This window comes from Vicia villosa, linkage group LG3 (genome assembly GCF_029867415.1).
Source record: "Vicia villosa cultivar HV-30 ecotype Madison, WI linkage group LG3, Vvil1.0, whole genome shotgun sequence".
NCBI classification, from domain to species: domain Eukaryota; kingdom Viridiplantae; phylum Streptophyta; class Magnoliopsida; order Fabales; family Fabaceae; genus Vicia; species Vicia villosa.
The window spans coordinates 37,348,200-37,366,716 of NC_081182.1; the positions used below are offsets into that span (position 1 = coordinate 37,348,200).

An 18,517-nucleotide genomic window follows, 5' to 3' on the forward strand; every position below is an offset into this window, starting at 1 on the left:
TTCTATTAAAAAGGTTGAAATACATTTTATGAGATGATCTTCCATATCCATGTTGTCATTAATTATTTAATAATTATTGTTAGGTAACTATTTCTGTTTTCAATAGAAAAAGTGTTTTAATTTTAAAGTTATCTTTTTTTAATTATTAAGTTGGTTGGATTTGGTTTGATTATTATTATTTTTTATTTTTTATTTTTTTATTTTTTAAAATCTTGGTTTGATTATTACATTACTCCGCTACATAAAAGAAGCAAGTGATGCAAAAACGCTACGTGGCGAAAAACGATTGGGTAACGTCACGTGGCACGTAATATCATTGGTTGAAACAGGTCGAATAGAAAGCGTAAGTGTTGTATCAGTATCACGCTTTCAGTCTCCTTGTCTATTTAGATCTCAGAACTGAATCAGATTTTTATTACAATCACAGAGTTAGGGTTTGTGACAGTTGAAGAAGAAAACAATGGTGGATCGTAAGGAAATCCCTTTGGCTATGGGGCTATTGGCGGTGCTCCTTTTCTTCGTTGCTTCGTCTTCATTTCACGTTGTTCGTGCTTCTGATGATGTAGATGATGCGGTAACTGAGATTTACGTATTTTTGTTTTTTTTTTTGGTTTTGTTTGTGTATGATTGATCTCTGATTTGTGAGTTTCTTTTTGTTTAGATCTTTTATGAATCGTTCGATGAGGATTTTGATAACCGGTGGATTGTGTCTGGGAAGGAAGAATATAATGGTGAGTTGATTTCATTTCATTACTGTGTAGATCGGTTTTTGTTTTGGATCTGTTTGAAGTTATTTGAGTTTTGTTTTCTTGCTTTAAACTTTGTCACTCGGTTTCTACTGCTTCAATGAGTATTATGTTTTTTTTTGTTGAGAATTTCCATTTATGAATGAGTCACTGGTAGTTAGATTTAAGTAAAACCTAATCTGGATTACCATTCATGGATTATGCGAGATTGGAAGTGCTCATAAGTTAGATCAATTTATTCAAACTCAAAATATCATACAATTCCAAAACTAACTAATTTCTATTAGTAGACTTTATACTCGATCCTGGAAATTAACATTACCAGTAAATTCCAACATTTGTATGTAGAAAAAGATGATATACGTTCAAATTTTGATGCTAGTATGCAATACATATACTACTAACTGCTAATACATGTGTATATTATTGCAGGCTAGATTTTGGGTCTCCTTTGATTCCTGTTTAAAATATGCGGACCCAATTCTTAATTTTTAATGTATCGGAATACTCTTGGAAACTTCTTCTAATTTAAGAATGACTGTGGTTGCAATGTTGATTGACTGTAGTTGCAATGTTTGAACAATGACTGACCGTACTTCAATTTTTATACATGTAAAGGATGAAAGTATATTGAATTAGTAGTCAAATGAATTACTTAATGAAATTAAATAGGAACTAAGGTGTTATAGTTTTATTCATCCGACCATGCTTTCATATTATTTCTGTTCTTTATTCTGGGATTATAATCTCACTGCTCACTATGAAGCAATGAAGCATATATTTAAACCGAGGCATATCCAACTGCAAATCAGTATGTGTTCAACGAATTTTGATTTGTATTCTGATTTTTTATTTATTTTGGGCTTCAGGTGTATGGAAGCATTCAAAGAGTGAAGGGCACGATGATTTTGGACTTCTTGTCAGTGAACCAGCAAGGAAGTATGCTATAGTTAAAGAGCTTGATGCGCCTGTCAGTCTTAAGGACGGACCAGTTGTTCTTCAGTTCGAGACTCGTCTTCAAAATGGCCTTGAATGTGGTGGTGCATATATTAAATATCTTCAAACCCAGGAGAGTGGTTGGAAGCCTAAGGGATTTGACAATGAATCTCCTTATTCTATTATGTTTGGTCCAGATAGGTGTGGGACAACAAACAAGGTGCATTTCATCTTCAGGCATAAGAATCCAAAGACCGGGAAACATGTTGAACACCATCTCAAGTTTCCTCCTTCTGTCCCATCTGACAAACTATCTCATGTGTACACTGCTGTTCTAAAGGCTAATGATGTGAGCATTTTAATTGATGGTGAGGAAAAGAAAAAGGCCAATTTCTTATCTTCTGAAGATTTTGAGCCTGCCCTTATCCCTTCCAAGACAATCCCAGATCCCGATGATAATAAACCCGAGGACTGGGACGAGAGAGCCAAAATTCCTGACCCAGAAGCTGTAAAGCCAGAGGATTGGGATGAGGATGCACCTAGGGAAATTATAGATGAAGAAGCTGAGAAACCTGAAGGATGGTTGGATGACGAGCCAGAAGAAGTAGATGATCCAGAGGCATCAAAGCCTGAAGATTGGGATGATGAGGAGGATGGCGAATGGGAAGCTCCCAAAATTGAAAACCCAAAGTGTGAAGCAGCCCCTGGTTGTGGTGAATGGAAGAGGCCAACCAAGAGCAACCCAGCTTATAAGGGAAAATGGAGTGCCCCCTACATTGATAACCCCAATTATAAGGGTATTTGGAAGCCTCAGGAGATTCCAAACCCAGAGTACTTTGAACTTGAGAAACCAGACTTTGAACCTATTGCTGCTATTGGCATTGAAATTTGGACAATGCAAGATGGCATTCTATTCGATAACGTTTTGATAGCTAAAGATGATAAGGTTGCAGAGTCCTATCGGGAGACTACATGGAAACCCAAGTTTAACATTGAGAAAGAGAAACAAAAGGCTGAAGAGGAGGCAGCTGCAGCGGCAGCAACTGAGTCAGAGGGTATTGCTGGCATCCAGGTAATAAGTCTTCCTTTTACTCCAATTTCTCTCCTATAGTCCTCATCATCTTTCATATGCATGATGTTGATTTTTTTACCTTGCAGAAGAAGGCATTCGACCTCTTGTACAAGATCGCCGACATTCCCTTCCTAAGTGACCACAAACAAAAGATTATTGTAAGTACCAAAGCTTCAAAACATTCAAATAATTATGTTTCACTAACTGGATAATGACCTATACTTTATATGCTTATCTGCAGGAAATCATTGAAAAGGGAGAGAAGCAACCAAATCTGACTATTGGTATTATTGTATCTGTTGTGATTGTCTTTGTATCAATTTTCTTCAGGCTCATATTCGGTGGAAAGAAACCTGTAAGTAGTGAAACTTTTGTCATGATCATACATATGAATTTCCTAGGTGAATATTTAATTCTCACAGTCATGCTCATAACCAAGCTGCTTCTTCTGCAGGCAAATGTTGAGGCTAAGGTGGAGAAGAAGACCAACACAGAAACTTCCAGTAAACAAGCTGGCGAAGAGAAGGAAGATAACAAAGAAAAGGAAGAAACAGTCAACCCTCCACGTCGGAGGCCAAAGAGAGACAATTGAAATGATTGAAACTTATAGGGGCTGCCCATTAAGTATCATCATCTGTGGTTAATTTTGGGCTTAGTTGAATTTTAGGTGCTCTTTGTTTTCTTTTTACTTTTTTCCTTCTTCAGAAAGATTATATACTTAAGGAGTATATATGTTCTCCTTTTTGGAGACTCGAGTGTTTCACCTAATTGTAGTTGTACAATTATTTTTTTGTCCTCTTTTTTCTAGTAATGAATTATGTTTTTCACAGCCTGCCTTTTTCTGGATTTGTGTTTTCATATACGGCCCTTTTTTAAGATTCTGTGTTTCTTGCTTTATTTAGCTTATAATATGGGTCTTTTTCTAAAATTTGTGTTTCCAAATACGACCCTTTTTTTAATTCTGTGTTTCTTGCTTTATATAGCTTATGCTAACATAAAGTCAAAACTAAAAGTTATGGAGTAATTAGGAAACTAGTACAATCTTGAAAAATAAAAAGTTTCAAGGACACTTATAGAGATACTGTTTACATGCAATATATTCATATTTGTTTTCACTATTTTTAAAGTTTTTCTATAACAACTTTCAATAAATATATATAATATATTAAGAGAAAAGGGGTCATGAACAATATAAAAATATATTTTTAAGTGTCAATCAATCACCACGTATTCAATTAAAATCTTCTTTTATTTAAAAAAATAATTTAATAATATGACATATTGTGATGATGTATTCAATTAAAACATTCTTTTATTTAAAAAAATAATTTAATAATATGACATATTGATGGTGCTCTATTAGATATTAGATGTGTCACTGCTATCTTTAAACTTATATATTAATTATTGTATTATTTTAATTTAAATGGATTGTTTCTAAATTATTTTTCAAAGGCATCTAATATATATTCTTATATGATGTGCTTTACATTTTGAAAAAGGTTACAATCAATGTATAAATATTATATTTTAGTTTGAAAAATAAGTACCAATGAAATATGAAATATATATCAACCTGTTATAAAACTAACTAAAACTATATAGAGATCAAAGAGAGGTAGAGAAGAAAGAGAGCAATATTATCTTATCTTATTCTAAGTGTGTTTTACATTGTAATATGAGTCTCTATTTATAGGACTCAAGGGAGATATAAAATCATACATATTAAACACATATTAAGTATGGAATAGGAAGATGAAGAACTAGGAGATGGATGGACATCCACTAATATAAATATTCATAACACAACCGAAGTTTTTGCCTAAACTTATATGCATGGCAATCATTACCAAAAATAAAAAACTTTAGAGAATTCAGTTTATTTATTTTTAGATATAATCGTAAAACAAGCTTTTGCATGAAATTTTCAAGAATTCAATTTTAATATAGTAAACGATAAAAAATTGAGGAAGAGGGAATGCTGAATTTTTTTTTATACCAATAACCAAGCATTGAAGTTAAAATATAGGGAAAATACCCTTTTTCGTCCCATAACTTTGCCTCAGGGTCCATTATGGTCCCTTAACTTTTAAAAAGTTCAAATCAATCCCTTAAATTTAAAAAACGGAGCATGTAGGTCCTTTCCGTCTATTTACTGCAAACGGACGTTATGGTCTATAGACGTGGTACATGTGGCATCTGATTTGGCATTTTATCTTCAACACCTTCTTCTTCCCTGTGTAGTCTCTTTTGTTATTTCCAGATTTGATATTTCATAAACTCTATTTTCTTCAATCCAAACAACACACTCATACAACAACCCAGAAAATTACTAAAAAATTCATCAAATCCACAGCATTAAAGGAAACACACAAAAGCTTCTTCCTAAAACACCGTCTTCTCCGACGAGCACGCGGCGGCCGCCACTGTCTTCTTCGGCGAGCACCCTCCTAAAAAATTGAAACCTGAACATAACCCCTCATAGTTTTAAGCTCTGAATCCGAATCTGACCTTAGAAAGTCCAAAAGCTTCCTCAATCGTCCGGATCCAAGTTTCAAAATTGAAAACCCTAACCACACAAAACAACTTCAACACCACCTCTCAGCTTTCTCGTCTTCACGAATGGCACGGCGAAATTCCTCAACTCGTCTTCTGGATACATAATTGCATAAGTTCCTCAACATAATCACTTTCAGTATGCTTTTGTGATAAGAAAAAGGAGAGAGAGAAAAGAGAAGAATGAAAGGAACTTACTGAGCAAGAGGGAGGTTTTGGGATTGAAGAGGAGGAGAAGTGAAAGTGTGGAAGGAGAAGTGAGAAGGGTTGTTGTTGTGGAGAGGGCAGTGGTGGCAGTGACGGCGGAGGGTGCAGTGTGGGAAGTGGTGATGAGGGCGGCAACCATTGGAAGAAGAAGACGTTGAACAAGGAAGCCGTTTTTCAGTGTTTATTTTCATTCATCAATTCGTGTACCTGTTCATCATCAACATCGATGTCAGTAATCTTGCGTTTTGATTTCTTTACCAAAGATGGTACTTCCTTCGCTAGAAAATAATTTCCGGAGAATTCCAAATCCTCTTCTTCATCTTCCTCCTCCTCCCAGTTTTCATTGTTGTTCATCTTTCAATTAAACAAAAAAACAAATCAAAAAAACATTGCAAACCAAATGCAAATATCGTGAACCCTATCACCAAAATTTAATAACACACCTTGGTTGGAGATCGAAAATGGAAATCGAAGATTGAGAGAGTAAAAGTTGTTACAATAGAGTAATTTCCGGGTTTCAGTAATTTTTGTTGTTGTTTCTGGGTTTGTTCAATTTTTTTGTTGTTTCTTGGTTTGTTCAGATTCTGGGTTTGAGTAGAAGTTGTTACCATTGAGTAATTTCTGGGTTTATTCAATTTCTGAGTTTGAGTAAATTTTGTGGTTGTTATTTTGAAATAAATATAATGTTTTATCCATATCAGCACCACATGTATGCCAACTGGATCTTAATTTTGACTTTGACTAACAGCTCTAACGGAAAGGACTAACGTGCTCCGTTTTTAAGACTTAAGGGATTGATTCGAATTTTTTAAAAGTTAAGGGACCATAATGGACCCCGACGCAAAGTTAAGGGACGAAAAAGGGTATTTTCCCTAAAATATATTAATAACTATGTTTTGTAAAAAATTACATAAATAATCAGATTTAGGAAATGGATAAAGCGTGCAAGTCAGTTCATTTGACGCATGCACTTAAATTTATAAGGAGTGTCAGTCCATTTGGCGCATGCACTGCATGCAAGTCAAGTCAAATGACACATACATTAAAAGGATGCGCCAGTTGAGACGGCGCATGAGTGTATAAGCTTTTTCTATAAATAATTGTTCATTCCTCCAACATTCCTCCACCATTCTCTTTCTCTCAATTTTTTTCTTCATGACACCTAAAATGATTTTCAAAAGGGATGAGTATGTTGTTTTTTCGCCTATCAAATTCCCAATTAAAATAAAATTTTGGAATGTCAACTCGATGAACCATCTTAAGAGGTCCTTGATCCGTGTTTACCGTGAAAATTGGTAAACTATCTCTGGTCTCCAACGAAATGGTTAACTTGCAGGATCAACCAGTGAATCCTAGGACATGTGCTATTGTTTAGATTATGTTTTCTTGAATATTGAACACTTAAACACAGTGTTCATGATTTAGGGATTGTTCGCTTCAAATGATATAACTTACAGAATGTAAAGGCAATGCAATAAAGAGTGCTTTTAAAGTAAATTGCAATGAAAGGTAAATTCTGGAAATATAAATGAACTTTAAATTGGAATGTAAAGATGGTGCTTTTACACGTACATTCTCAAATGACTCCTTTCTCAATTCAGCAGATACTTTGAGTATTTATCTAGAAAATGACACATTTCGCTCGGCATGTCTTCCATTTATCCGGAGGCTCCACGCGTCTTTCCTTGAAACGGGATACGGAAAAAATACAATTATTCCTTATTCAAATTCAAACTACTCGTTGAACGCAACTTGTTGTTCGTTGAATCATAACTTAAACTTAGAAAATATTTCTAAGTCCTATCCAACATCTTCCTCTCATAAGGATGGCTTCGACTAGGACTTTTCAATAGCTTTTTGTCGAATTCTAGAACAATCTTCAAAAAAATTCTTTTGTATCAAATCAAGCTTGGCGTTGAAACTTCCACCTAACAAATTGCCCCTCAAAACTATCATTTTCGACATACTGAAGAAAAAGACATTTTTTGAAAGTTCTTTTGACGCATAAACTCTTCAATTGCTCTGACATCATAGTCATTGTGACCCTTTTCTCAAACGTCTCCTCAAAACCCATGTGAGAATCTTTTATGCAATCATCACACCCTTAGTTCCTAGGTGATCGTGGGTTAGCTTCAACTGCCATCGTTTTAATATATATGATCGCGACTTTACGTGTCTATTAATCTGATGACTGCAAGTGCACAGTCGTGTCGTGTAGTTTTAAAAGATATCGAATCCACAGGGACTATGAATCGATCTACCGTTATCTAAGGTTACTATGTAAAGCTAAGGCTACTAATATTTTGATTGTTCCTAAGGGAAAGTGATTGTGAATATTAAGAAATATAATAATAGACGGATATCGGTATGTATTTCGTTTAACTTAAGGTGATCCGAAGGTCCATTGGCTAATGCATAATTCGATTAAAAATCTTTATTAATTCAATTGATTAAAAATCCTCCTCTTAAACTTTCGCTCTGTTGATTCAGATTACTATCCTAACTCGTAATGTACGCTTTCGCCATCCCATTAGATTTTAGAAAAGCTTTTTGGAAACAACGTAATTAATAAAATGCTCGTTTTATGAAGTCGTTATCTATTTAAATCCCCTAATCTCAAACTTTCGCTCTGTTGACTCGGAACATGCTAATATCCCTAACGTACGCTTTCGCCATCCCGCTCGGGTGTAAAAACATTTTTTGAAAGTAAATAAGTTCCAATTAGTTTTAATACGCTTTCGCCATCCTTAAAACTAATGTCCTATGTCTACTATCCAGTTAAAGATCTCAAACTTTCGCTCTATTGATTTTAACCTTTGACCGTCTTAACCCCTCAAACTTTCGCTCTAGTGGTTTTAAGACTTACTAATTAAATTAGACATACAAACCAAAAACAAGTGATATTTAATAAAATATAATTAAGCCAATTTATTTCGGATCCCACAGTTAACTTACTCTACATACCGATATCTTAGTTAATTAGCCAGACATATTAATACGGTTAAGCATTCATAAATTAATTTGGTTTATAATAAAAGGCATGTTAAATGGCATATAATATATCATGCAATAACGATAATAAATAAAGCAGTAAATGATAAACCTGAATAAAATAAATTGCAATTGAATCTTGAAGTATCGAACTTCCACCACAGGTTGGCTGGATCGTTCTTCGGAATTAAACGGACGGAAATTTAAAACAAGGAAATAAAACGATAAATCTAACGTAAGGCTAGATTTATAAAAGGTTCACAACAATTTCCGGTGTAGAAATTGTTATGAGAAAATAAGACTGTTTAATTGAAAGCAGGAAGAAAATAGCAATCGCGGAACAATTTCGGCAGCACTTCGTTAGCAGAAAATCGGACAGGTTGAAGTGATCTGCCTCTATTTATAGGCGAGCCTTTGCAGTTGGAATCCGTGAAATGAGGGGCTTTCTCTGAATGGGACTTGGAGACGTGCGTCTCCACTTTTTTAGGGGCTCCTTTGAACGACTTGAGACGTGCGTCTCAAGTGGAGAAAATTTAGGGAGAGTTGGAGACGTGCGTCTCCACTTGGTGACGTGGCAGGAAGTTGCTGGAGACGTGCGTCTCCTCTTGCTTGTGTGATTTGGGCCACGTGCAGATTTGTATCTTCGTGGGCTTGGCTTGTACTTTGCACATTTGGGCCTTGTTTGCACCTCTTTTTCACTTCAGCACCCATTTTTCATCTTTTAGGCACAAATAGTAGTCATTTTAGCTCCATTTCCTCTCCTTTTCACAAATAGTCTCAATAGGATGATAAAACCTGAAACAAAGCAAATACTCGCATAATATCATAATAAAACAATATAATAAATGGAAAATGCTATAAATATTTATGGATTTCGAGCTAAATATACGATATAAAATCGTGTTATCAAATTCCCCCAGACTTGAACCTTTGCTTGTCCTCAAGCAAAATAATAAGATAAAGATAGGAGGACAGCGAAATGAAATACGCTCCCACCACGTCGTTCGGTCATACTCAGCTACATAGTGTTCTTGTTTTGAAAATAATGTTGCAGATCCTAGCAATAAACTTATAGTAGCGACACTAGACAACTCCCAGCGTGCATACCAATCCGAATCATGCCATTATAGCTTGACCTTGACTCGTCATCATGTTTTACCCTTTTCATTCGCGCGCAATCACATTAAGCCCATTATCTTGATACGCACATAGCAGAGTAGCCGGTTAGTGACTATGATCCTTCTTATGGAGTTCTGGCACATTTATGTGGTATACTCCTTAGCGCTCATTTGTAGATTGTGGGGAATCGGACAATAGTCCTTCCTACCAAGTTCAGTACCAGATAATTTCTGAACCAATCAATAATGAGTTTTTAAGTCCTTTGTATTTGAGATTTGTAACCGTTAGGTTAAATGATCTTGTGAGGATCACCTTACTTAGTAGGCACATTTCTATTGGCGGTTAAGCACATAATTATTATTATAAGGATCATACACTTATATTCACCGACTCTCTACGTAGTTGGTATCTAAGACGGTGCCGAGTGCTAGAATAAACTACTAAGGGTTACTTCAAAAATTAAAGTCGATGGTTTCGGTACAAGGGGTATTCAAATCGGTTACGCACACTTGGGGGTTTTAGAGTGTCGGGACAATAAGGGTATTGTCTTGAATCTTTATTGTGATTTCTATGTGTTAAGTATTTGAGTAGCTTCGTACTTCTCGAACGTGTGGGGTTATGCGTTTATCGTTTTGGAATAAATTTTTTTGTTATGGCTCAAGAAAATGGAAGAATTTGTAATAGCCACGGAATTATACATATAAGACTTGAAATTCCATAAATATGCTTTATTGAATTTGAAAAGGAACATTACAAGGAAGGGAAATACAAGGAAATAAACTAAAAGGAAATAATAATAAAGCGAGTAATACGACTCCCCCAGACTTAAATGATGCAGTGTCCTCAATGCATGTGAACTACTCCTCAGTGTTGCGGTTGAGGGAACTGCTTGCGCCTCTTGTACGAACACGGCGACGTCTATCAGTAGGAGAGCCATTTACACGAATGTTAAGATCATGCAATTGTGTAGCAATTTCGGTGTATTGACCTTCGTTCCTAATAGCGTAGTCACGGTGCTCTTGTTGCATCTCTCGAATGAGCCTTAGTGTTTCGTTTTGATTTGTCTGCATAGCTTGAAAGAGTTGATCTTGGCGTTGAATAGAAGCATACATGGCATCAAGAGTAATAGGCGGAGGGTTGTTTGGAGGAGGTTGGTTGACATCAGCTTGTTCTTGGTTGAGTTCCTCTTCCATTGCATCCACAGGCTCATTATGATGTTCAGGTTGGTTATCTTGAGGATTTCCATTAATAAGCCTCCAACGCTGAACGTAACGGATGTTGATTTGCTCTGGGCATGGCAGGATGACATAAGGAATTAGAATTTTGTTGACGACCAAAGTGTAGTGGCCATCATGGCAGGGTGAAACCAAGTGAGAGTCACGGCAGTAAGTGAGATCGAGGGATTGAGCAGGCATCATAAGATGAGAGAGGGAGATGAGGTCATCACCGAGACCTAAGGCACAGGCCAAGGAGGTAATAATGCCGCCAAACAGGAAGGGGTTTGTAGCGAGGGCGTTGATGCAGCCTTGGATGTGTTGGAGCATAAAAGGTGTGGCATTGAAACGGATATTGTTTAGCGCACAATATAAGAAAAATAATTCATTTTGGTTTACCTTGGGGTTGTTGGTTCTTGCAAAAATAGTGTGCCCCAAAACACGTTGAAAATAACGTATAGCGGGGTTTTGAATATGAGAAGCATGTAGAGATCTCCAACCGGTAGGAATTTCGCCAGTAAGATTAAACCAAAATTCGAAAGCGAGTTCCTCCCAAGATCGACCATTGAGTTCTTGAAAGATTGTGCGGTGAGCATTTGGTGAATTATTAAAATGCAAATATGTAGCGACCGCTTCTTGGTCCAGAGTAAATTCACGGTTAAACATCCGAAATTGGATGCTACCGGTTAAAAGTGGTTGATCAGAAGTGTCATAATTAAAAGAGCTTAAGAACTCTAAGATGAGCGGCTCATAAGTTGGTACGGGTTCGGTACAGAGATGATGTAGGCTAGATTTTGTGAGCAAACGGGTGACACCATCTATGAGACCCAGAGTTTCTAGACATTCGATGCTCACGAATTTCGTGGGAACAACCGAACGTTCATAGAATGCGAGGTATTTGGTTCTTTGAGCATCAATGTCTTCCTCTCGAAAGATAATATGTGAAAGGTCGGGAGGTGGCCTCTCAGGCCGCACACTACGGATGATTGAACGTGGAGGCATGATGTGTTTTGAAGAAGGTAGTGTGGAGAGTAGAAGAATAGAAAAATGGTTTGGAGGTTGTGAAGAAAAAGAGTGGTGGTGGTGTGGTTTTATAGTGAGGTTTGAAAATGGTGGAGTTAATATAGAATTAAAATGAAGTTATGGTGGTGTTTGAAGTTTGAATGGAATGGAGAAATGGGAAATGATGTAGAGTTAAAGAGGTGAATGATGGAGGATGAATGAGGGTTATGGTGTTTAAATGGAAGAAATAATGGGGAGAATGAAGAATATTGAATGATGAATTTTGAAATTCAAATTCAAAATTCAAAGAGGGAGAGTGTGGTCTGCATGGTCAAACAGCCTGCTGCCCTTGGGAGACGCGCGTCTCAGGCAGTCAGTCTGCTGGGGGACAGAGTATGGAGACGTGTGTCTCCTGTCTTTTGCATGCAGAGTTCTGGTCCCACAGAGGTGGAGACGTGCGTCTCCTAGCCTAGGGAGGTGATCTCCACGCATGCATTGGTCAAGACAGTTCTGACAGGCATTATACAGTGAATAATAATTCAGAACAGTGTCATTGTTTAATACTATTAACAGCAAAAAGAATGGTAATCAGAGCTGAATATATTATATGCGTTCAGGAATATATAGCAGTTAATAGCAGTGCAGTATAACACAATAGCAGTAATGAATAAAATAATGCATTTGGAATTAAAACTGGTACTGAGTGTTGATAGAAACAGAATGTAAAAGTGCAGAAAATGAAATTCTAAACTAGAAATTGGAAATTGCAAAAACTAGAAATAAAATCTAATAATCTAAGCGTTAACATCTAGCCACGTCTATTGTTGTGCACATTAGAATAAATGTGTTTGAAAACTTCGTCGAATTGAGCATTGACGGTGTCGATGAAATCGAAGAAGTGCATTTGCAGAGTGTGAAGCTCGTTGCGCACATGTTGTACTTCGCGTTGCAGTGCATCGATGGCTTGCCCATGTGTGTTCTGATTAGGAGCAGGCTCGATCCTCGGAGGAGCATTTCTTGGGGCCACTGATTCAGCACATGCAGCAGGTTGTTGTTGCTCGACCTCGACGTCAGTCATGTCTTCAGATTGAATTTCTTGTGAACCAGTAGGAGTTTCAGGCTCATACTCAGGAATGGGTTCATCTTCAGGTAGAGGCTCATATTCAGGCATGGGTTCATCTTCAGGAAGAGGCTCATATTCAGGTTCAAGGTAATCTATGGGTATATTTCCATTTTCATAGTATCCAAGAGGAATGTCGGGGTCAGAATATTGTTCTGCCACATACATGTCATCATCCAAATGTTCATAAGCTTGTGGTGTCTCTGGAGATGATTCTCTTTCAGGGATTTGACCATAGTAAAGCCAGTTAGCAGGGTTATGCACACTCATCCTTGGACTCGGCAAGGTGAACTGATCCAGTACTTTATTATCAATGAGTAAATCAAACTGATCAGGTCCAAGGTTACCTATGATACCTCGATTAAAGCAGAAACGAATGTCCATAGAATTGTAGGAATCAAAAGGTGTCAATTTAAGTAGTGGTGTTCTCAGACCTATGGCATTTGCAATCATAGTGACAAATCCGCCGATCAGAATAGGTGAAACTTCGTCTTGCGTGATGCGCTCGAAGTTTGTTAGCATGAATGCGATGGCGTTGACCGGACGATTCTGAGAGGTGCAGAACATAATGAATAACTCTTCTCTAGAAACTTCAGTGATATTATCGGGTTTACCGAAGATGTAGTGAGCGATGATCTTATGCAAGTATCTGAAAGCAGGGTTATGGATGTTCTCGGATTGAAACTCGTTCTCTTCAGGGTTATCGTTTCCAGTGATCTTACCCCAAAATCTTTCCAACTCCCAGTATGCAAGACTCTCTTCAGTGACTGTGATGTATGCATCTGATCCATTAGGTAGTTCTAACATTTCAGCAAAATCTCGGATGCAAAACTGATATTCTAATCCAAAGAGTCGAAAGAGGATAACTTCTTTCCTTAGTCCTTGTCCACAGTTAGGAAGATAAGTCAAAGAGCTCAAGAATTCCAGAGTGAGCTTTCGGTAGGTACTAAACTTGCGGAACAGATGAGAACCGGTCCAACCGATTTGGTTCAGCAAGTGCATGACGCTTTCTGCGATACCTAGCCTTTCCATAGTCGGGTGGTGAGGATAGTGAGTCAAATCCATTTGCCTCTCATCCAGCTTAGCATATCTCGCTTCTTGTCTTCTACCACGGAACACAACTTCCATATTGTCAACTTCTTGCATCTTAATGAGTTAGTAGTTAAGAAAACCTATAAGTTGAAAATATTAAGATTAAGTTAGAACTAGGCTAGTGTTGTTTAAAAAAGAAAAATAAAGAGAAAAATAAAATAAAAAGTGTAACAAGTTATAATAATAATTATAATTATAAAAAGGAAAGATTTTTCACGATTTAAAGATAGCGGTTATAATTATAGTAATTATTATAAAATGTAGAAAAAATATAAAGAAATTAAAATAATTCAAAAATAGAATAGAATGTAAAAATAAAAATAAAAATAAAAATAAAAAGTAAAAATAAAAATAACTGTGGGTTGTCTCACACCAAGCGCTTTGTTTTATGTCGTAAGCTCGACGATTTGAAAATAGAAAATCATTTTTCTGAAGGAGCGGGCAACTCGTCAAGTTTAAAAATTTGAATGTTTTCATCGTGTTCGAGATGGTGGTAATACTTAAGACGTTGCCCATTTACGACAAAAGGTTTAACGGTTTCTCCTTTGATTTCTATCGCTCCGCTCGGAAATATGTTAGTGATTTCGAAAGGTCCAGACCATCTAGATCGTAACTTTCCAGGAAATAATTTTAATCTAGAATTAAATAGAAGTACTTTATCGCCTATGCTAACATTTTTCCTAGATATACGCTTGTCATGCCATTTTTTCGTTCTCTCTTTATAGATTTTGGCGTTTTCGTAAGCATCTTGTCTAAGTTCGTCTAATTCGTTTATGTCTAGAAGTCGTTTCTCACCAGCGGCAGTGTAGTTTAAATTTAAATTTTTAATGGCCCAATAGGCTTTATGTTCTAACTCTACCGGAATGTGGCATGATTTTCCATAAACGAGTTTGAATGGGGTGGTTCTAATTGGAGTTTTGAAAGCTGTTCTATAAGCCCATAAAGCTTCATTTAACTTGGATGACCAATCCTTTCTAGATATAGCAACAGTTTTCTCCAATATTTGCTTTATTTCGCGGTTAGATACTTCTACTTGTCCGCTTGTTTGTGGATGGTATGGTGTAGTTATTCGATGATTTACTCCATATTTTCGAAGGAGTTTTTCAAGGATTCTTGAAATGAAATGAGACCCACCATCGCTAATTACCAGTCTTGGCACACCGAACCTAGGAAAGATGACGTTTTTGAAGAGTTTGATAACTACTCGTGTATCGTTTGTAGGAGAAGCGATAGCTTCTATCCATTTCGAAACGTAATCGACAGCTACGAGTATATATTGATTTCCGAATGATGATGGAAACGGACCCATAAAGTCTATTCCCCAGACGTCAAATATTTCTACTTCTAGAATGCCCTTTTGAGGCATTTCGTCATGTCTCGAAATATTTCCGGTTCGTTGGCATCTATCACAGTTTAATACAGCAAAATAAACGTCTTTCCACAGGTTGGGCCAGAAGAGTCCAGATTGAAGGATTTTGGCGCAGGCTCTAGATGTGCTATGGTGTCCTCCACACGATGCAGAATGACAGTGTGTTATAATGCTTCCTATTTCTTCCTCGGGTACACAACGTCTAAAGATTCCATCGGGGCCTCTTTTGAAAAGGAGTGGGTCGTCCCAATAGTAATGTTTTAGGTCATGGAAAAATTTCTTCTTCTGTTGGTAACTTAGATCAGGAGGAAGTACACCAGCAGCTAGGTAGTTTACGAAATCTGCATACCAAGGTGTGTCAGAGCGGACTAAAGCTACTTCTACGAAGTTATTGGTTTCAGTGATTGGATGGTATGGTTCTAATTCGTTAGCTTCTAACTGAGCGATGAGTCTTTCATAAGGGAGATCATCGTCGATTGGTACTTGTTCGGGTTTCAGATTTTCCAGTCGAGAGAGGTGATCCGCTACGACATTTTCAGTTCCCTTTTTATCTTTAATTTCAAGGTCGAATTCTTGTAATAAAAGGATCCATCTTAACAGTCTAGGTTTGGCGTCCTTCTTGGTTAAGAGGTATCTAATAGCGGCGTGGTCAGTGTATATGATTATTTTGGCTCCTACCAGGTAAGAACGGAACTTATCTAACGCGAATACGACAGCTAATAATTCTTTTTCTGTCGTGGCGTAATTCATTTGAGCTTCGTCTAGGGTTCTACTCGCATAGTATATGACATGTAGTTTCTTATCTTTTCTTTGCCCTAGAACGGCTCCTATAGCATAATCGCTTACGTCGCACATTATTTCGAAAGGCTCATTCCAGTCGGGAGGTTGCATAATCGGCGCAGAGATTAATGCTTGTTTAAGCGTATGGAATGCTTCAGTGTATTTATCGTTAAAAATGAATTCGGCGTCTTTCATCAGTAATTCGGTTAAGGGTTTGGTTATTTTAGAGAAATCCTTAATGAAACGTCGGTAAAAACCAGCGTGTCCTAGAAAACTCCTTATTTCTCTAACTGTTTTGGGAGGTTGAAGGTTTTCGATACTTTCGATTTTAGCTTTATCCACTTTGATCCCTCTATCGGATACGATGTGTCCAAGTACGATTCCTTGTCGAACCATGAAATGGCATTTTTCCCAATTAAGGACTAGGTTAACGCTTACGCATCGTTTAAGTATCAATTTAAGGTTTTCTAAACATGCTTCAAAACTTCCTCCATAGACAGAGAAGTCGTCCATAAAGACCTCCATTATTCCATCCAGGAAGTCGACAAATATTGCCATCATGCATCTCTGGAAGGTTGCGGGTGCATTGCAAAGTCCAAAAGGCATTCGTCTATAAGCGAACGTACCATAAGGACAGGTAAAGGTGGTCTTTTCTTGGTCGTCAGGGTGGATAGGTGTAATACGGTGAACTGACTTTTTATCGATCGAAATGTCGCGGTTAAGCATGAGTCGCCACCGACTTTTATTTTATCCAAACAAATTCAGAAAGGCTAAAAGAAACAGAAAAAAACCTTTTAAAGAAATCTAAGTTCGGGGGGTAATTTATGCAAAGGGAAGGTGTAAGGCACCATTTGCATCCATGGTTTTCCATGGGCTCTTAATTGCTTTGCTTGCTCGTTTTCAGAAAATGTAGATGAAAGAGGAAAACAAATGGACTTTAGCTCGTAAAATGAGCGTAGCCAGTTTTTGAAGAATTTTAAGAAAGAATATAGAAAATAGAGCATGGCAAGGCAATTAGGGGCAATTACCTTAAACTCAGATGATAAGTCTCTTTTTAGCCTTTCAGAATGAAAGGGTCAGTCCTTGCCATAAGAGGGCAGGAAGCCTTTCGTTTGGAGGTAGAAGGGTCATCGAATTATCATTCACTCAAAGACTGACCCATGCCATAGAGAGGCAGGTAGTCTATGGGGAAGGATCAGAATAGCCTTTCGTAGGCAACCAGAAGATACCTCAGCCTTTTCCGTAGGCAACTTCCGAGGGTCGAGGTCATGTTAGTGTATCGAAGGCAGCATCATTAGGGACCATGACCTTTAATCGAGGCAACATGGCTGAGGTATCCTCGTATTCGAGGGACTGGCTATTCTGCACAAAATACAAGGCAACAAGGCAACAGGCAACAAGGCAACAGAGAGGTTACCCAAAAATGTGCGTGTGTGCATCAATCACGTGATCATATTCGAATATATTATCTTGTAAAATTAGTGATTCTATGTTCAATTCAAAGGTTGCACTCCCTAGGATTACTAACCACGCATTTAAATAATATAACCAAAACAGATATGGGGGAGGGAAATTGTAACCAGCGGATCCCTTAATAGGGTTTGACATAAGTAATAATTAAAAGCCATAAAATAAAATAGGGTTTAGGGTTACCAACGACGTAACTTTGGCATTTGACAAACCCTGAAAAGGAAAAAGAAGAGACAGAAAACAGGGAGTGAGTGCATTATCGGTTCGAAGGCGAACTTTATTAACCATAAAAGTAAAAAAGAATAATGAAATTAAAAGTAAAATAGAGAAAGGACACTTAGCTTCGAATTTGATCTGATATGGTTGGCGGGAAGCCTCGGGGTAACCCTGAAAAAGGCAAGGCAGAAACAGTGAAGGCGGCAAATCCTGATTTTGAAAGGAAACAAAATAAACTTTTTAAAGTAAATAGGGTACTTAGCTTTGAGTCTTGATCAGGCGCATAGTCGGAAGGCACTTGAAAGTCGACCCTGAAAAAAGGCATAAATAAAACATTCAGTGTAGGGCATGATCTTCGTAAACCCTGATTAGGGTACGAATGGGTACGAATTTAAAGAAGAAAATACAAACGATTTAATTAATTATTGGTCTCGCGACCTAATTAATTAAATCGGGATAAGAAAATATAATCGAGGGTAAAAATAAATTTTATGAATCTTTGGAATTAAAATAAAATAAATGTGATTTTTTAAAGGTATGTATATAAATATTTAAATGCAAAATAAAAATAAATAAGCAATATAAAATTAAAAAGAATATATAAATAAATAAATAAGTTATTAATAT

At 37.0% G+C, this 18,517-nt stretch overlaps 1 protein-coding gene across 1 annotated transcript; it reads left to right on the plus strand.

Annotated features, from left to right (window-relative positions):
• Positions 1-370: 370 nt before the first annotated feature.
• LOC131661030 (calnexin homolog) lies at positions 371-3,583 on the plus strand. Its single transcript, XM_058930432.1, has 6 exons — positions 371-574; positions 662-731; positions 1,616-2,754; positions 2,841-2,912; positions 2,996-3,109; positions 3,209-3,583. Exons 1-6 carry the CDS (start codon positions 461-463, stop codon positions 3,344-3,346), a joined length of 1,647 nt encoding a protein of 548 aa, XP_058786415.1. The 5' UTR covers positions 371-460; the 3' UTR covers positions 3,347-3,583.
• The last annotated feature ends 14,934 nt before the right edge of the window (positions 3,584-18,517 follow it).